The sequence below is a fragment of the Atractosteus spatula genome, chromosome 13 (genome assembly GCF_055471065.1).
Source record: "Atractosteus spatula isolate fAtrSpa1 chromosome 13, fAtrSpa1.hap1, whole genome shotgun sequence".
NCBI classification, from domain to species: domain Eukaryota; kingdom Metazoa; phylum Chordata; class Actinopteri; order Semionotiformes; family Lepisosteidae; genus Atractosteus; species Atractosteus spatula.
Genome location: NC_142718.1, coordinates 43,079,142 through 43,097,449, shown reverse-complemented (window position 1 = coordinate 43,097,449; position 18,308 = coordinate 43,079,142). Strand labels below are relative to the sequence as shown.

General features: G+C 35.2%; 1 protein-coding gene across 1 annotated transcript in view; it reads right to left on the bottom strand.

Annotated features, from left to right (window-relative positions):
• The window catches only part of lrp1ba (low density lipoprotein receptor-related protein 1Ba), a 491,547-nt gene that overhangs the window by 172,355 nt on the left and 300,884 nt on the right, over window positions 1-18,308 (bottom strand). The window contains exons 28-32 of the mRNA XM_088930252.1: window positions 15,184-15,315; window positions 13,150-13,377; window positions 10,907-11,081; window positions 8,850-8,944; window positions 6,997-7,146 (exon numbers count right to left, since the gene is read on the bottom strand). Coding sequence (XP_088786378.1) covers window positions 6,997-7,146; window positions 8,850-8,944; window positions 10,907-11,081; window positions 13,150-13,377; window positions 15,184-15,315 — 780 coding nt within the window. The remainder of the gene's footprint in view (window positions 1-6,996; window positions 7,147-8,849; window positions 8,945-10,906; window positions 11,082-13,149; window positions 13,378-15,183; window positions 15,316-18,308) is intronic.

The following is an 18,308-nucleotide window of genomic DNA, read 5'->3' as shown; positions in this document are numbered from 1 at the left end:
AACAGTTTATGATGGATAATTAACTAAAACTGCAACCCAATGTAATGAGCTGTAAGGCAGTATGTCTGTCATAACTGGAAGATCATGCTCTGAAAAAAGACATATAATGAACTACTGTAACTGAAGTGATTGCCCAGATGATAAATTAAAATGAAATAATAAATAACAACAGTCTGTTTTGGATTAAGATGCAGCATCAAGTGAATAAATCACTGTGTTAGAGATTACAGAAACATTAATTTTAGGAGGAAGCAATATTTCACTGCTCTGAGAATCCAATACATAACTGAGACTTCTCATGCCACTTAACTGTCAAGGAACAGCATTGAACCAAACAGCACATCAGTGTCCAAGAAGGAAAAAAAAACACTGAAAATGATATCCATCAAGAAGGGACTTGTGTCACATTGACCTCTACTAAAGACCATTAGTTGTCTTATGTAGCCATTATCCTTGTCTTATAACTACTCACTGCCAAACAACCCAGCTGTTCTACAGTGCAATGGGTAATGAGTGCAAATCACATCACCAGGTTTTCACCTTTTAATATTTTGTAATTAAGTATTCCAGCTATCAACAAAAGATACCTTGTTCTTTCTGTTAACATTACCACCCTCAGACATGTTGCTCTCTGACAATATCACACCTTTGCTGAGTCTCCATCAGCTTCCGCTGATGGTAGCATAGATAAAACCAAATACAGACAGCTGCTTCCACTTGATCAGCTGTAGAAATACAGAAAGTGCCAAATGTGCACAGCAAGCTGATAAATTTATCAAAATTGGGAACATTCATCGATTTCCCAGGGCATCCCCTACTGTAAAGCAGGGGGAAGAAATCTATACATGAGTGCAGCTAGCATCATACAGATAGGCTAGATCACATACTGTACAGTCTGCTTCAAAAGCACAGATATGATATGAAATTTTCAGCAGGAGCATGATAACGCTGGCTTGTTCTCTGCATGCAAATTTAAAGCCTTCTGTCCCTGCAAAATTTGAGGATCACAGGGATGAGATGCAAGTGCCTTTCTGCAAGAGCTTTCCCTTTGCTCATTATTTGGATCATCCTCATTGAGAAGCCAGCCAAGCACTTTTGTGATCACTGAAAAAGGACTTTTCACTGATGTCTAGCACATACTGGGCCTGACCAGGATTGGAATAGGAGACCTCTAAGGAAAACCAGGTTGTGGTATGAGTTGTGCAGGTGGACCAGTAGGTGGTGCTCTTCCTTTTCAATAAGAATTTCCATTCCAATGCTCCAGCATGGTGACCAGGAACATTGTGCAGTAGGTGCCATCTGTCAGTTACAATATTAAACTTTATAATACAAAAACTTTATAAAAATACAACTATAATTAGGTTTTGACAACTTTTTAAAGATCACTAGATGTTCATATGTTTAAGATTGAAAGACTCAAGGATTTTTATGCATATTATACATTTAGATTTTCCAAGATATTCTGATAAAGTTCCACATAAAATTAATTTGCAAATTGCAGGCAGTAGACATTCAAGATAATTTTTATATACTATATACTGTATATATTTATAACTGATTAATAAATAGTAAACAGAGGGTACAAATAAGTAATCTAAATAAGAGATAAATAAGAGATCTGCATTGGACACTGCCCTTCCTAATTTATATCATGATCAAAATTTCGGTCCGATGCTGGTGAACTAGACAGATTTGTGGATTGTACTAGTAGTAGTAGTAGCTGGAAAACACCGTAAAAGTAGCCAAACAAATTCAAAAGGAATTTTACAAAATTCAGGTTTAGTTAAACATCAAGGCACCAGACAAATGACATTGACTGTAGAGAACTGCAGAACCATGCTTTCTGTGGGAAAAACATAACATAAATATTAGAAATATAAAATAAGCTTGAGGAGGTTACTTAAAAAAAACTCATTATGTTGAATCATCACTTTCAATTTCAAGGAAATGCAAAGGCAAACAGAAGGTTGCAATATATAAATAAAATTGTGAAATTAAACTCAACAGATGTCATGCTAAAACTGTAAGACTTCATTTAGAATATTGTGCACAATCATGGTCACCACACTACAGAAAAGGTATTGCTGCTCTAGATTCAGTTTGAGAAGAGCAACCAGACTGGCTGAAATAACTACCTTTTCAGCCTGGAATGCAGACTATTAAGACACCTAATTTAGTATTTAAAATCATGAAAGGCACTGCCAATATAAAACCAACACTTTAGAAGCAATGGTGAAACAAACTAGAGGACACCACTAGAAAGTACCTGGAAGTCCATTTCAAATCGAGAACAGGTTGCAATTCTTACAGAAACTGTTGTGGAACAAGCTGCCTATGTACAGTACTGTATGATGTAACAGCACTTCAGTGGTGGATGAAATGAGCCCCCTCCAAAATGTAAATCAGTCTGAGATCCTTTGGGATGAAAAGAGCTACATACTGTACTGTAACTGCAAAGAAGTACTTCTAATAAATAGAATGCTACTGTCAGCACAATAGCTTTGTGATATAAAGTCACCCTTAGGACATTTTTTCATTATTTATAGAATGATATTTGGATAGAAGCAAGGTTTGTGTTGTTGAACCAGATCATATAATCGAAATACTGTAACCTTCAAGTGTGTAGCTGTAATATGGTAGATCCTTTCATATTTTGGTTCTGCCTTAATTTCCCACCCTGCTTTCCAGGATCCAGAATGTGACAAACATATGTGTGATACATATATGCTATACAATGTTTTCTGATTTCATCAAGGGTATGGATAAACTTGAAGCACACTCTATTTATTATAACTTGTAAAACATAGTACACATTTGCATATTGCATATTGCTAAAGGGATCCCCATTAAAATACTGTACATTTAAATTCATACAAGACTACAATGACTACAATGAAAAATATGAAAGAGAAGTAAAAAAAAATTAAATGGGTTAAATAAACACTACTCAAAGCCAAGTCGATGCTGATGTACAACACAGACATGCTGTACTGTATATGCAAATAGCAGATGATCTTAATACCTGTGTTACCCTTAGCTGCTATTGTACCATTTCAAGTTGTATAAATAGTAATGATAAATCACTCAGAGGCTGGTTTACAATAAGCTATCATATACTGGTAATGCAGTATTAAAACACATTATAACCTTAGTATTTTTCTTGGATGAAAATAACAAATGTAAACTATAGTATATGCCTACTGATTTATTTCCTCTACCAAACAGTCATATTAATTGTGATAGATTGTTCACAGGATATTCATCATTTCACAGTTTTGCTGTACCCTGCTACTTCTATTAGTGTGGGGCATTTGTCTTTCTGTCACTTCACACACTTCTTCACATTTAATAAATACCACACACTCTGATAGCCATTTTATGATTAAATGTTTTTGGATTTTGTTTTACATTGACGATAGCAATTTAGCTTTTTTGATAGAAAAAAGGAAGCCGTAGTCACAGAATTGTGTAATAGATTGCAGTGGCAGCACGTGTCATTAAATTAAAGTTATTCAGCCATTCAGACACGAAAGAAGGGGACCTAATTACACATGTCAAGATAGATGTTTGAGTGTTTTATGGAAACCCTATTAGTATTTTATTTCATACTGAATAAAGGGGAAACAAAATCTAGAAAAAAATAAACGGTGATCTATCTAAAATCAGTTACATAAACTATTAATATAGTTTCACACAAAACAATAATGAAACTACAATATGTCCTTCCTTAATTTTAAAACAATGTGCCAAAATGTTGACAGACAGTTTTGTTAGGATTTCACCACACCAATCATTATTTCTATTGACACAAGGCTTTTTCTCCTAGAAGAATAAATCACAAATTTCCAGATGTGAATTGTCTTTTTGTGTAGTATTTCAATTTACATAAACAAATCACAGATCCAGGCATATGTAATATTTTGTAATAAAATACACAGATGCTCTCTGTCAAATATGCATCTTCTTAGCTTTGCTGGTCTTAGTTACCATATTCCATCTGGTTTAAAATGACATTAACTATTTCTTTTTGGTTTAAAAATACATTTTGTTCTCACTTCTCATTCCTGCAAATATTTTGCCCCAATCTCTTAAACATGTGATTGCAAGTAAGAATTATTTTCCCTTTGTTCATGAACATAAATTCAAGACAGAGTCAGGTGAATTCTGGATTGTCAAGAGGTGGAATAAATGCTAAATGTCTCTCTTGCAGCCCTTTAGATTACCATGACTTGCTCCATCTTTGTTGACCTCTTTCTGATTGCTCTCTAGTTCACATTGAGTGATTGATTTTCATATATACCAGGATCTGCAGGATCCATAGTGGACCTGAACCTTCATATCTGTTTAGAAAATCAGCCCCGTTGTCCTTATCTCTCCTTTCTACCACTGTCTTCTATCCTTGTATCATCAGCATGAATTTCTGTCAAGGACACTTCAGCTGGCTTGAGAAAATTGAAACAATCTGCTCCTTAGCAATTTTGTTCTCCACTCACCTTACAATGACATATAATCATTTATAAATTGATTATGATTCTACACTTTGTAATTATTATTATTGAAATGCTTATTATAGATGTTCCATTATTCTCTAATTGCAAAATTGTTTACATGTATAAGACATCATTCAACACCAGGGATGAAAGCACTTTACTGAGACATAAATAAGTAACAGTAAACAAGTATAATTAGACATTTTACATTTTAAAAAATAAAGGTTAAAACTATTTTAATCACGTGCGATAATAATTCAGTCAAAACAAAAATACCTTGTAAAGATGAGTTTTGTGATTTTTTTATGTGTTGTTTCAAAAATAACAACCCAAATATAACATTGAAGTTAATGAATTTTAGAGTTTAGATAGGAAACGAAATAGTCCATATCTATACCTAACAATGATTAATGAAGCCTGCAATGAGGACTTTTGTCTTCTTCTGAGTAAGTGCAAAAAGTTTTGATATTAAATAATGCAGTAACATTACCATATTTTACAGAGAAGCACAACTGTGTATTGAGCAGAGAGTGGAGCTCTGAGGGACACCACAGTTGAAACCTGTTAAACCTGATACTGATGATTTATTTAATGAATATATTTGACAGCCATGATATAAAAATCACACATTTCCAAATGATCCAGTTTTTAAGAAACTGTAACAAAGTGCCAAGCTGTACTGAATGTGGTGCAAGACAGTACAATATTAGAACTAGAACAGAAGTAGAAATTGGCAGTCAGATTAGGTTTTCTGTGCTGTAACAGGAGTGGAGATACAGTATAGCAGTACCAAGATGCATGTCTTTATGGAACCAACTAGACAACCCTTTTGCTGGAGCTGGTACCCTGGCCAAACAGCTGAATATGATTAAATGAACTACATGGGCAGAATGACCTCTTCTGATGTGTAACATTTTTGTGTTCTTATGGGTGCCTGACTGAAATTATTGAAAGATTCATAGCAGTGAGGGATGCTTGTGTTTGTTTTACCACAACTTCTAAAGCGTCTTTGCTATGGGACCCAGTGAAACAATGAAGGGGTCCTGTTTCCAGAAAAATATTTATTTATTATTGAAACAATGACTTTAATAAGGGTACTAAACATTTTCTTCAATGCATTAGGATTATTGAGATGGAATCTAAATTAGTAGTTGTACTGTAGATTTCATTTACATTATAGCCATATTTAGCTCCTGAACAGTGACCAGTGAAAAAGATGCCATCAATAAATCCTCATGACTATCTGGACAATATCTGGATAATATTGTACTAGAAATATAGAATGGAATCTGTGTTACAATACCCAGAATTGTAGACTGAAAATACTGTAAATGAGAAATTCCTCATGTCTATCATTTTAATTTGATTAACCTTGATATAACGAATTACCAAGCGAATCATGGTTAAAAAAGACTAGAATTTTACATTTTCTCAACAAGGATAATAGGCCTGTAAGATACATTGATGCAAGCAGTCTATGTAGAAACAGCTACAGTAACTGCAACTTTTGCAATATTTTTGTATATATTTCTTTTTTTCCATAAGATATGCACTTTGCAAAATCTATACATGGAAGCACATTGTTCTATAGACTCCATTAAATGAAGTTTAATATAATTCATATATATATTAATTATATCACACCCCACCCCACAGAAATTAGAGCAAAATGAAGGAATTCTGAAAGTTAATCTTGCGTGGAAAAACCTTGTGTTCAGAATTTGAATACTTGCACTTAATTACTAAGTTAGGCAGCTGCAAATAACAAAATGCTACTAATTATGCATTGTTTTGTATGTAAGATATTCAGACATGCTCTTTTATGCTGTACTGTTTGGAAAAAAAACAATTTAACCTGCTGCTTTTAACATTCTGTACATATGTTTTGAAGTCTCTAGTGAACTATTCTGTAAAATTCAGAATGGAGAAGCATTAACTTTCAGAGAGAAGAACTGAGGCCTTGTTGCATATGGCCTAAAACTACCTTTAAATCTAATTACCTCCAGGAGCACATATAGTATGAGCCTGTCCTTAATGAAACCACTGAAATCTCTGTACACACACCCTATACATCTCCCAGTGAAGTGTTTAGTAAACAGTTCAATAAATACATTTATCAACGTATACTGTACATATCACTTGACAGAGAACGTGCATTTAAAATATAACATGGCTTGCACAATAAGAGTAAAACAAAAAATACACTTAATGATTCATTACAATAAACAAAGTACTGTATGTACTATAGTATATGACAGGAATGTGGTGCAAATTTATTTGGCACTAAATTAATCATTACACAGAATCAAAGCACACTTGCAATAATTGAATTGCTTATTGCCCTAACAACATCATTTCACACATCTGACCTAATATTAATGTAGCACCTGCTGTGATGATTAAAGAGTTGTATTCAAGGCACTTACTTTAAGAACAATTAATCTCCTCACTTTGTTCTCAGTCAATAGTAGGTTCTAGATATACAGTACAGTAACACAGTACTCACCCATAATAGCTAAAGCTGTAGCTTTTATCAATTCTTTCTTCATGGACTCTATAACCTCTAGATTACTGCCATCTAGGTTACATCTGTTAATGGTTCCATTTCCTGAACTGATCCAGTAAAGCTTGTTTGTAGCGTAGTCTATTGACAGACCTGCAATAAAAGAGATGTTACTGTACCTTCTGAGTTTCCTTTTTTACTAATGTAGATTATATGTCCTATAAGCAAAACATCCTGATATTTCAGTATTACATTAAACTGTACTCACAAGAAGGGAACACAGAAAACTGGATTCTTTTAAACAACACATTGAAAGTATAAACCTATTTTAAGACAACAAAAAAAGCTTATTTCACTATATACTTTCCATTCCACTTTTCACTTATGGGGAATAGGTTAATTATACTGTAATTATCAGCATGTAAAAAAAACTAGAAACAACGGTTTAAAGAAAAAAAATCATAAAGTAGAAATCACTAATTCATGTTAATTTAGCTTTTAAAAAGCACAGAAAATAGCAATGATTGGTAATTGTATGTAGAAAATCTTTAATGCACTCCTAAGGGTGATTTATTTTCCTTTAAATAAGATTTCCTCAAGTGACAATGACAGTTCTTTTTTAAGGCAAAAGCAGTTCACCAATGTGGTTCATCATCTGTGTGTGCAGTTGATCTCTTGCAACAAGAGAATTTACACTGATCTGTGCTGTGCTGTATGTGCAAAGGGCAAATGATCTGCATGTCTAATTAATTGCAATAATTCCCAAGATAACATAACAATTATAATTGGAGTTATTTCAAAGTTGGTTTCCTTTCCTTATCGTATGTATAAAATGTCAACAAAGATTTATGGTGCCAATATCAGGCTGGTGGAAAACAGGATCAGTATGTTTAAGAAACTAGAAATATGACCTTGGGCTATTATGACACTAACCGAAAGAAAGTCTTAATAAATCTTCACATGCTATGTGACAAGGTTGTAAAATAAATGAGGTTCTTTAACAGGCTCAGGGGACTCAGTCACCAGTGCACTACTACATTGACCATATGGAACCAAAGGCCATTGGCTATATTGTGATGTTTCACCAATGAACTGTATTTAATACTGTCAGGCGGATTACTTATTAAGGAGACTTCCCAGTCTGAGTGAGGGTAGGGGGTGCTTTTGATTTGATGCCAAAAATGAACCGAGCAGCAGATCTTCTCTAACACAGTTCATCTGGTACTGATAAATTGTGACTGAAAATGGAAAATCACTGTTTACTGGCTGTCAGCTTTCATCATCATGGTGTGTTTTAACAAAATGAAACCCTTCTGTACAATTCCACATTAAATTTACATGAAACAGCAGATTCAAAGAGATTGGAAAAAAAAGCTTGCATATATCAGTCTATGGTCTAAAAATGGCAACACTTTTTAAAACTCAAAAGTAAAATTGGAAGGTCATTCACATTTATATGAATCTGTATAATTAAGGTCAAAGCTTTTAAAAGATATATTTACAGTACAATAAAGTAAGCTATTATTATTATTCATTACCTTTTTTTAATTTGAATTTCTAAATACCACTTTGTTCATACTACAAAAGATATCAAACAGCCCAGTTTCCCACTAAAACCTAAGACCAGCATGGCTTAGTGATGACTACATGCCCACATCCTCTGAAATGTGCACACACAGGAGAGTTAAACATGTGATGAAGGACTGACATGACTCTCACTGTATGATTATGGGGACTCAGTAAGCCACAAGAGGGCTGCTGTTTCATGTTAAACCAAAGAACCCCTGACGGACTTCTGAAACAAATATCATTTTGAAATAAGAATGGTACAAGAGAAGAAATTGCTCTATATTTACCAACAGGTTCTCTCTGATTCTGGTGCAAGATCTTACTGTTACTGCCATCCATGTTTGCCATGTTAATTGTGTTTCCATCAGTCCAGTAGAGCTTCCTGAAAAAAATAAAATTAATAACATCCCTCGCAATACTTTATAGAACAAAGGACCCTGATCATAGAATCGTTAGGTAAAGACTCTGACTCTAATTTGTTTGAAGTGCCTTTAATAGGCATTGCATTTATTCATCAGATTGTATGCCTAAGCTACCAAACCAATAACCATTAAGTAACACAGAATCCAGATTTTGTGTGACAAAATGCTGCCTGAAGCAAAAAATAATAAATCCGCTATGACTATAAACCTGTACTATGCTGCATTGAATAAGAGATGTCGTGTCTACAGTATGTTGTGACTGCAGTGAATGGCTAGCACATGTATAAATGAATAACCCTGGGCATGAGAATTACATTTAGCAGCCTGACTGTAAATGTGTGCTCCAACACAGACTGACATGCAGTCTAAAGAGGTTAGAGATAACTACTATGCTACTATTTAGTTACCGACTTAGATAGCTTGGGCTCAGCTAACCAAGACCTTTCTTGTGTTTGTACTCTCCTTGGCTTGGATGTATGCTGCAAATTATCACACTTACATGTTAACCTGTGTCCAATTAACAACCTTCATACAAGTAATGCCTTCCTTCTTATTATTAGAATATTTATGATTAATATATAACATTTATATTTATTCTGCACAGTGATTAGTGTTGAGACCTTGCAGTGCTGGGGCCCTGGGTTCATTTCTGGACCTGGGGTGCTGTCTCTGTGAAGTTCTAAGTTCACGTGCATTTCCTCTGGGTGAGAGAGTCTTTATTATCCCTGGGGGGTAATTTGTTAAGGGAAATTGCAGCCTGACGTCCTTTTTTACACGCCTCGATGTTGTGATTTTAAGGTACCTCAGTTTCTCCCACATTTTAAAAACATACTGTTACTGTTAGGGTAATTGGCTTCTGGGGAAATTGGCCCTGGTGTGAGAGCATGCATGTCTATGTTAAAATTACTGATTTTGATTAAAAAAAATATTTTGACACCTGTCCAAAAGCCTACACTCACTTGGCCCTTAAACACTGTCTGATCTCATGCCCCAGAATCTCTCACAGCAGCAAAACTTCAAAAGAGTATCACTGACAAAATATAACCTCAAATGGAAAACAGAAAATTAAGTTATCACTTAATTGGATATATCTGTCGTATTATGTATAAACTTGGTTTCTGCTACATACTTTGCAGTGCAGATTATCAAAACTAGCTTACAGCAAAATTGTGGATAAACCAACAAAATCACTGAAGATTAAAGTAATTGTGGTGTAGCCAAAAAGTGGAGAAAAAAAACAAATAAAATATTCATATAGTAGATATGTATGTTCTACTTATTTCTATATTATACAAATTATGCATGCTGTTTATTTATTATACATTGGTCTATAAACATGTTTTATTGCCCCTGTAATGTTTTTGGGTATAATTGTTTTTTTTAATGTTGCTTCAAAATCTCCTGTAGTCACATCCATCCATTTCTTAGGATTTTTCTCACTTAATTCCAAGAATGTTGTATTTGTATAAGACCATATCAATAAAAGAACGGCTATAATTTGAAAGGTGGTCATTTAGCCGTTTTAGGTTATTTTCAGTAATTAATTAATCTGAGGAACTCATCCAGCATTTTTTTTTAATTCAGAGTTAATTCAGAGTATTTTTTTTTATTTCAATTCCAATTGACAAGATACAGTATATTCCAGAAATATTAAGTGTTTCAGGACTAAAGTCATACAAGAGAAGGCTTTCAAAGTACACAGTGTTTATTGCACAATGATGTCTACTAATTGTAGATCATCTTATATTTAAATATAATATTAGTACACCTAGAAAAACAACAGGAATCCCACAAAATCATTCACAGTGCTTAGTGTATGTGAGCTCTGAGTAGTCAAAGGTCCTGATTTCACTGGTGTCTTACTTTTCTTACATAATATTTTAACATTTAAGGACATGGAGATCACAAAAGGCTTAATGTACCCCTTTGAAGGATGCAGCACGAGACACTTGGGTTTATCAATCCCATGGATGACAGACGTCTTGAGGGATCCATCCAAGCGAGCAACGCTGATCTGTGTCTCGTCGTTCTCTGAACTTATCCAGTACATGTTTCTTGACAGCCAGTCTATAGCAAGCCCACGGACGTTTAACATGTCTGAAGAGGAAGAAGTGTTTTTAGCAATACAACTATAAAACAACCATAACATTTATTATTCTATGAATTATAATTAATCCTTAAATAATTGGCCATTTACAGTTTGGACAAAGACCTCTTCCCTCTCCATTCCTTTACCATTTAGTGTAGCACTCCGAGATGAATTGATTGTATTAACCAGTTTAGAGTTATTGACTGTCCAGGAAATGAAAGCACTGTAGTTACAGATCCACGCCGGATACTTCACCAGAACGCATTGAGCACATCACACTCCAACACACTGCATTGTGCTATTTTTTAAATATTCTCTTGTGGAGCTGCACTGCTTTGTAAAATCGCCAGGCGGATCAGTGAATGCTTAATGTGGCGTGTGGAGGCATTTGGGCTGTTGCCTGAAAATAGCTGCTTTCAAATCCCGGTCAACGCTGAGCCTGCGACAATTTTTCCAATAATAGAATTTAAGTTGTATAGTGTTTAGACTTCTATTCTTTTTATACTGTATATATAAATAATTTGTTATAGCTTGTTGTGAACGTGATGTGCTTCTTTCACGTTTACCTTTGCATTATATAATCTATATAATTAATTGTCTCAGGAAACAATCTTACTTTAGGTTTTGATTATAAAAATGTATTTCACACACACTGTTTTGTCTGTACTCAATTGTTTCATATTTTTTTTCAAACCACATGTATATTTGCATATGCTATCAAGTTTCAACCTATCTGATGTTTACCTCTTTATTATTTACAATCAAAACTGAATGATCACTAAGCTCAATTCAGAGTGCACACCTTGGTCACAAATGAGACAAGAAAGATGTTTTTGTCCTCTTTACTTCATTAACTATTATCATGACAAGTACTGCATTGCAACATTTACAAATGTTAAACTTCTGAAACAATTGAAATAATAACACCTGAAATGCAGTACGTTAAATTGAGAGTAACTAGGACATTCTGATAAAGTATATTGTTTAGGAAACATCATTGCAATCAGACTATCCCAAAATCCATATCTTCCTGTTAAAAAAAATATGGAACACTCTGCTTTACTGTGCTTTCACAAATTATGACCTAAGGCTGCAGCTCTGATTACCAGCTGCCCGGCCAAAGTCTCACATTTAAGCCAAAAGAGTTTCTGTCAGCTGAAAACATGTGTGAGGTGTTGCTTTAGGTTCAGGGCTTCAGCTGGCTTGGGAGAGAGCTACTTTAATCTGATTTACTTCATCACATTACAGAAATGAGACAGGCTAACAGATGTCTGGGAAAACTAAGACCAGTGCATTGCAAAAAGCAAACACAGTAATATGTAACGTGATTAAAAGACATGTACTATATTAGTTCCCTTAATACATTTAGTTTGGAAATTCTGGAAATTAGACTGAAACTGAAAAGAAATAAGTCTGAATCCAAAAATAGAAAGAAACATGAATCTAACATAATGAATTGCATAACCATTTTTATGTTAAAAATATTTTGTCTTGTTCTGATATCCATGTCCAAGTTTAAGTTACAGTGTACCGATGAGACCAAATAAATTACTTTTTGTTAGTTGGATTCAGATCGAATACCTAGAGCAAATCAAAACTTTACAAATTTGCAAATGAATACTTATTGAAGCAAAAAGGCTTCCATCTTACAGACAACTGTCTTCACTTATTTCATTTGGAGTTCATGATCAACATTTGGCGCAAATTTCCATTTTGGACACCTGAAATGTCTGCAACACTTGTGTATGTGTGTGCTTGTGTGTGTAATCTGGATCCGGGAGAACACAAGAATACCACATGATCCCTGATAGGTTTTCATAGTATTCCACAAAAGAAAAAGACTGAATTATGCAATGTGACATGGAAAGAAAGTAAAACTTTCTTGCATTGCGAAAAGAAAGTAAAACTTTCTTTCCAAATAGTAATGGGCTTTACCTCAAGGGAATCTTACATTGAGCAACTGATACCGACTTTCATTGCTTAAAAATCTTTATTACAGTCTAGGATCAAATATGTGATCTACAAAAAGGTTTTTAAAGTTACTGCTGTTATTTTCAAAAAAACGTTTCTTCTCACCTCCGGACATGATTGTCTCTAACCCAGTTCCATTGACAAAAGCTCGCTTGATTGTTTGGGTTTTCACATCAGCCCAATAAATCCTCTCCTCAAAAGCATCATAATCCACAACAGTCACATCATCAATATCAGGAACAGTGAAGGCTGTTATAATGTTCAGATATGGATTATCTATATCAACTCCACGGATTTCTGAACGTCTAACATACAAGATGAATTTCTTCAGGGCTGTTAAAGAGAAAAATAAACAGAAATATTAAATTCTCCCTGAAATACTGTATACAGAGGTCAGGTGTATATGGGTTGCTATGTAGCATCATATCCTTATAATATACTTCAGTTCGTATAGATATCAATTAACAATCAGTCCATAGATTTGAAAAAGACAATTTATCCAAATATTTAATAAAGTTTTCTTTCACCAATATTTAGTTTGAAATGAACTCAATGTGTGCCATTTTACTGTTGTTCCAGAGAGGCTGAGTCCACAAGTGAAGAGAAATGTTTTGGTGGGGATCCACATCAGCATGTGAAGGGCAAAGGAACAATTCAAGGTTGTTTAAAAAAAAAAAGTTTGAAAGCTTACACACTCTACACACTCAGCAGTGAAGCTATATATATATTAGACATATGGAGATGAAATAAGCTTTCTCTTGATGAAAAAAGCACAATGAATGAAAACTTTTGCCCATTTTCTTGCTTCCCAAGTACGAAAGACGTTTTAATCTACATCATCACAGCTTGCCATAATTGCAGAAGATCCATTCATCCATCATGAGAAAGCTGCTTATCCTAGTGAGCGTCACCACAGGCTGGAGCCTACAGAATCTTAAAATCTCTCTAAAAACTGCATCACAGCACAGTCATGGCAAGTGTCTTCAATTCACCGTGCATAGCGAGACACCGTGTACAGTAACAGTGCTTCATTGTGCATTTTGCATGCTGCTGTTTTTCCAGCAACAAGGTCCTTCTCTGAGAAATACATTTCACAAAGCCATCAATTCTAGGACAGCATCGTTTGGACTCCCAATACACAAAATCATGTTTTGTATATTTACAGTAACGTACAGTATATCAGTGGAATGCAAACTGAGATACAGTTGAAACTTTCAAAGTAGTACAACTACTGGAAACATAACATTTAACTCCTATATGGTAGTTTTGTTTTTCTAAAATTAACCTTATTAAGACTTTCCCACACACAACCACCATTTAGCTACAGGAGAAATCTAGATAAAACAACAATAACACATATATATATATATGGTGTATTGCATATCTACATATAAATCATAAAGGATTCAGCATGTGAAATTAATCATAATTTATAATGATTGCCCAGTATTTACTTGCTAAATGTATTTTTCCATACAGTGAGTATTCTACTGATATACTGTAAACATTATAGAGCCTTTAAAAAAACATAAGCTTTTTTCAATAAAAATACTAAAACAATTAATATTCATTTAATTCTCAAATTCCTAGTTCATCTTTCAAAGCAGGATAATCCAGCCTTTTTTACATTCTAGCTCAGGAAATTAGAAAATATCACCAAGGAGACTTTTGGAGTTCCAGGATTGGTGGATTTAATTTTATGAATCTGCAGCCTCTTCACTGTCTTTCTACTTTCTTTTTGTTCTCTATCCTTAGTCATTCAATTCCTGCTTCCTCAATATACTGTACAGTCTGCCGCTGTGTGGCAAGCTGCCCTTCACTGATAAAATGTATATATTCAACCATGCGCCTGTGATCTTTAACCAAGACCTTCAACAATGGGAAAGAAAATTACTTTTGTTGTACCTTTGAGCTGGAGAATATTAAGAACTGTATAATATCCCTAGGACTCCATGAATTCTGAATGAATTATTTTTTTTCATTGTAGGACAAATATCTAAGTTTTTTTTTCTTCCCCCACAGACTGCAGCCTTCCTCCCAGGCACTGACATCTTTTTCTTGCAAAGGTAAAGGGTCCTTTTTGAGGCAGCGTGGATTAGGACGAGTTCAATTTCACATTCTGAGTTCCAGGTCTCTTACCAAAGCAGGATCTGTTGTCAGGAGCCAGCTTCATGAGATGTGGGCAAGCGCAGGCCGCAGTGCAGTTGTAATTGATCAGGCACAAGTGTGTGCATGGTCCCCGTCCGCCGTTGCCTTCACAGGGATTGGAGGCTGGTCGAAAGCAAGCGACAGCTGCCGTCACTGTTTTGCACGCCGAGCTGGAAGTTAAACCTACCTGTCTGCCTTGCATTTTCACTCCTTATAAGCAATAAGGGGGCAGGGTGGTGGCTCTGTGGCTAAGGATCCCCACCTGTGGCTGGAAGGTTGCCGGTTTGTATCCCGCAGCCGGCAGAGGAATCTTACTCTGTTAGGCCCCTGAGCAAGGCCCTTAACCCCAACTGCTCCAGGGGCACTGTATAAATGGCTGACCCTGCACTCTGACCCCAAGCGTCTCTCACTTTCTGTGTCTGCATGTCTCATGGAGAAGAAATTGGATTATGACAAAGGAAAAGACAAATTCTTAGTACAAGAAATTGTATATGGCCAATAAAGTGATCTTATAAATTGATTTCATGAAAAGTATATTTAAAATAAAACCTAGCACACAAAGAAAAGAGAAAATTCTACACAGCTTCAGTAGACCTTCATGACATTCAAACTCAACTGCATAGGGATTCTGATTCACATTTCATCAAAAGTATCGTCTGAAGCCATTTTCAAACAATATTCTAAATTACAGCAATTGAAGCAAGCTTATATTAATGGTTTAATTTTCAGACTAAATATATTAATTTGACTCATCCTGTCCAGATTCTTTGCCCCAGTTCTAACTTACAACTCTCTTTCTACATAATTACTTGTTTTAACTTCAGAAATATAGATTGGTACTATAGATAAAAAAAAAATGTAAACATTGGACATAATCCACTGTATTTTTAAAGTTTTGCTCTGACGACTAATTTGGCTTTTATTCAGGAAATGAATAAGGAACCACACAACCTGTAAAATCTGTTGAACAGCCACTTCAAAGGCTTGCTAAAACGCTGACTTTTTTATTTTTGAGGATGTTGTTCTAACCACCTCTCCACTCTTAGTAAGGTTTGGATCTAAAATCATGTAGTTGACATTTTTCATGTTTATCTTTGAGTAGACGTCTATTTGCAGAGGTAGAAAGCCAATTTTACACTGCAGAGCCAGAGACCACAGCTGACCCAGCAGTGTAAAATGGTAGAAATTGTCTCTAATAAAATTCATTTACTCCAGTGTGACCTCGCCCAGGAGCAGCTCTGATAATACTAAGCTTATAGCTTGTAAAATAAGCTCTAAGAAAGACTGGAAATCAGGATGGCTGTATATAGATCTGTTGTAGTTTACTGGGGGATGATACATCTACCTCCACCAAGGAGGGGAAAGTTGCATTAGTCATATGAGTCTCGAGTGGAATACTATGAAATGAAAGGTCATATGTTTAAGCTGAGCTGAGTGGAACATCCCACTCCAAACAGCACATTTCAAGTTCTCCTCAGTCTTACACTGGTCCTCGCTATGACATCTAAAATACCAGTCATAACCATAAAATACATATCATAACCAATTCATAACGATCAAACACAGGCTTTCCACAGTCACTGACTTTTATTTATTTCCATCCAAGTTCTGCTTTTGACAACAAAAGATGCTGAAGTCTTCAAGAGGCTGGACTCATGAGGTGACCTGATGGGACTTCTCAAAACCAGCTGTGGTGTCTTATCTTTCCATCCACAAACACATTCATTCATAAAAGGGAAAGTTTTCATTTCTCACCGATCATGGAGATAAAAGCCAAGCTTAGGACCAGCTGAGAGTAGCCCTTGTTCAATCTTAATTGCTATCTTCCAGGGATGAAAAAGGCATAGCTTGTAAACACCCAGTTAAAATCTGAATCCTGCTCTCAGAATACAAGATTACTTGAAAAACTGGTGTTGCATGTTAAGAACGGTTCTTGCAGTTCAGTGTTAAGGCTTGTTTTCAAAACAGAATCAGACAAAACCTCAAAATGTAAATCAAGTGATAAAAGTGAATATGTGACATGGATTTAATTAATATGCTTTTTTACCACTGGGACCTTAAAAGTGGAGTAGAAGTGCTTATTGGCATCCACAGACATGCAGACTAATTTGTTTTTACTTATCTGTGCAGCACGATCTCAGATTGCTGGAACTTAAAAAAACAAACATCTGTCATCTTACAGCTGCTGGCATCGCAAAGCCAACAGTTCATTTCTACTGCAGAAAAATAAACTGATATAGAGCATTTTGAGTAAACATGAGGAAGTAGGAACATTTTCAATAAAACCAACAGCACAAGAGAAATTACACCTCTGTATGTATGTACTGTACAGTACCCACCCACCTGAACTACTGTACAGTATGTGTGTTTGTAATGAAGACAGAAAAAGTGATAGACAAATGTTTCTTCTTCTTTAGTTAACTACTCCTTTGCTAACTTCTAGAGCTGACCATCAAGTGATTCAGCTTATTGTAAAATATAAGGTTGAGGGTTTGGTATCAAAATTTTAAATTTATATTTAATGTAAATGGCCAGCCACCAGCTGATCAGTTTTAACTGACTGCCACAGACAAATTTTCATGCATACCACTGACTCTCTAACATGTGCTCTGAGTTTTAGGAAAAAGCATGTTCAAAACTGTCCACAGTGTTGAAGCAGAGTATTTCTATTTCCCCTTGGGTATAACAGCTATACTCCTCTATTAGCTGAACACCACTACAGAAAACTCTGGTTGGCTGTTATAACTGCTGCCAAGAGAATGACTGTGTGTCATTCTTTCACTCTCTCACTGTCTTCGCTGGTGCTTGTGTGTCCTTGCCTTTGTTGACTTTGCACAAATAGAGCAGTGTAGTGCAGAGGAAGAAAAACATACAAAGAAAGACCAAAGATACTATTGCTGGTCTCTCTGGTTGCTGAACTGGGTTAGTGGATCCTACGACTGACCATCTAGGGTAGAGTTGGTTTTAACAAAGGTGGGAAAAGGGTTATGAGGGGAATTGTGTTCTTGTTTGCACAGAGTGTTTGCTTTTTTGTCTTTTTTTAATCACAATAGAAATGACCAGCAACAAATTGCCATGGTGGTTTGGAGACAAAGTGTCTTGTTCTGTTCCATGTA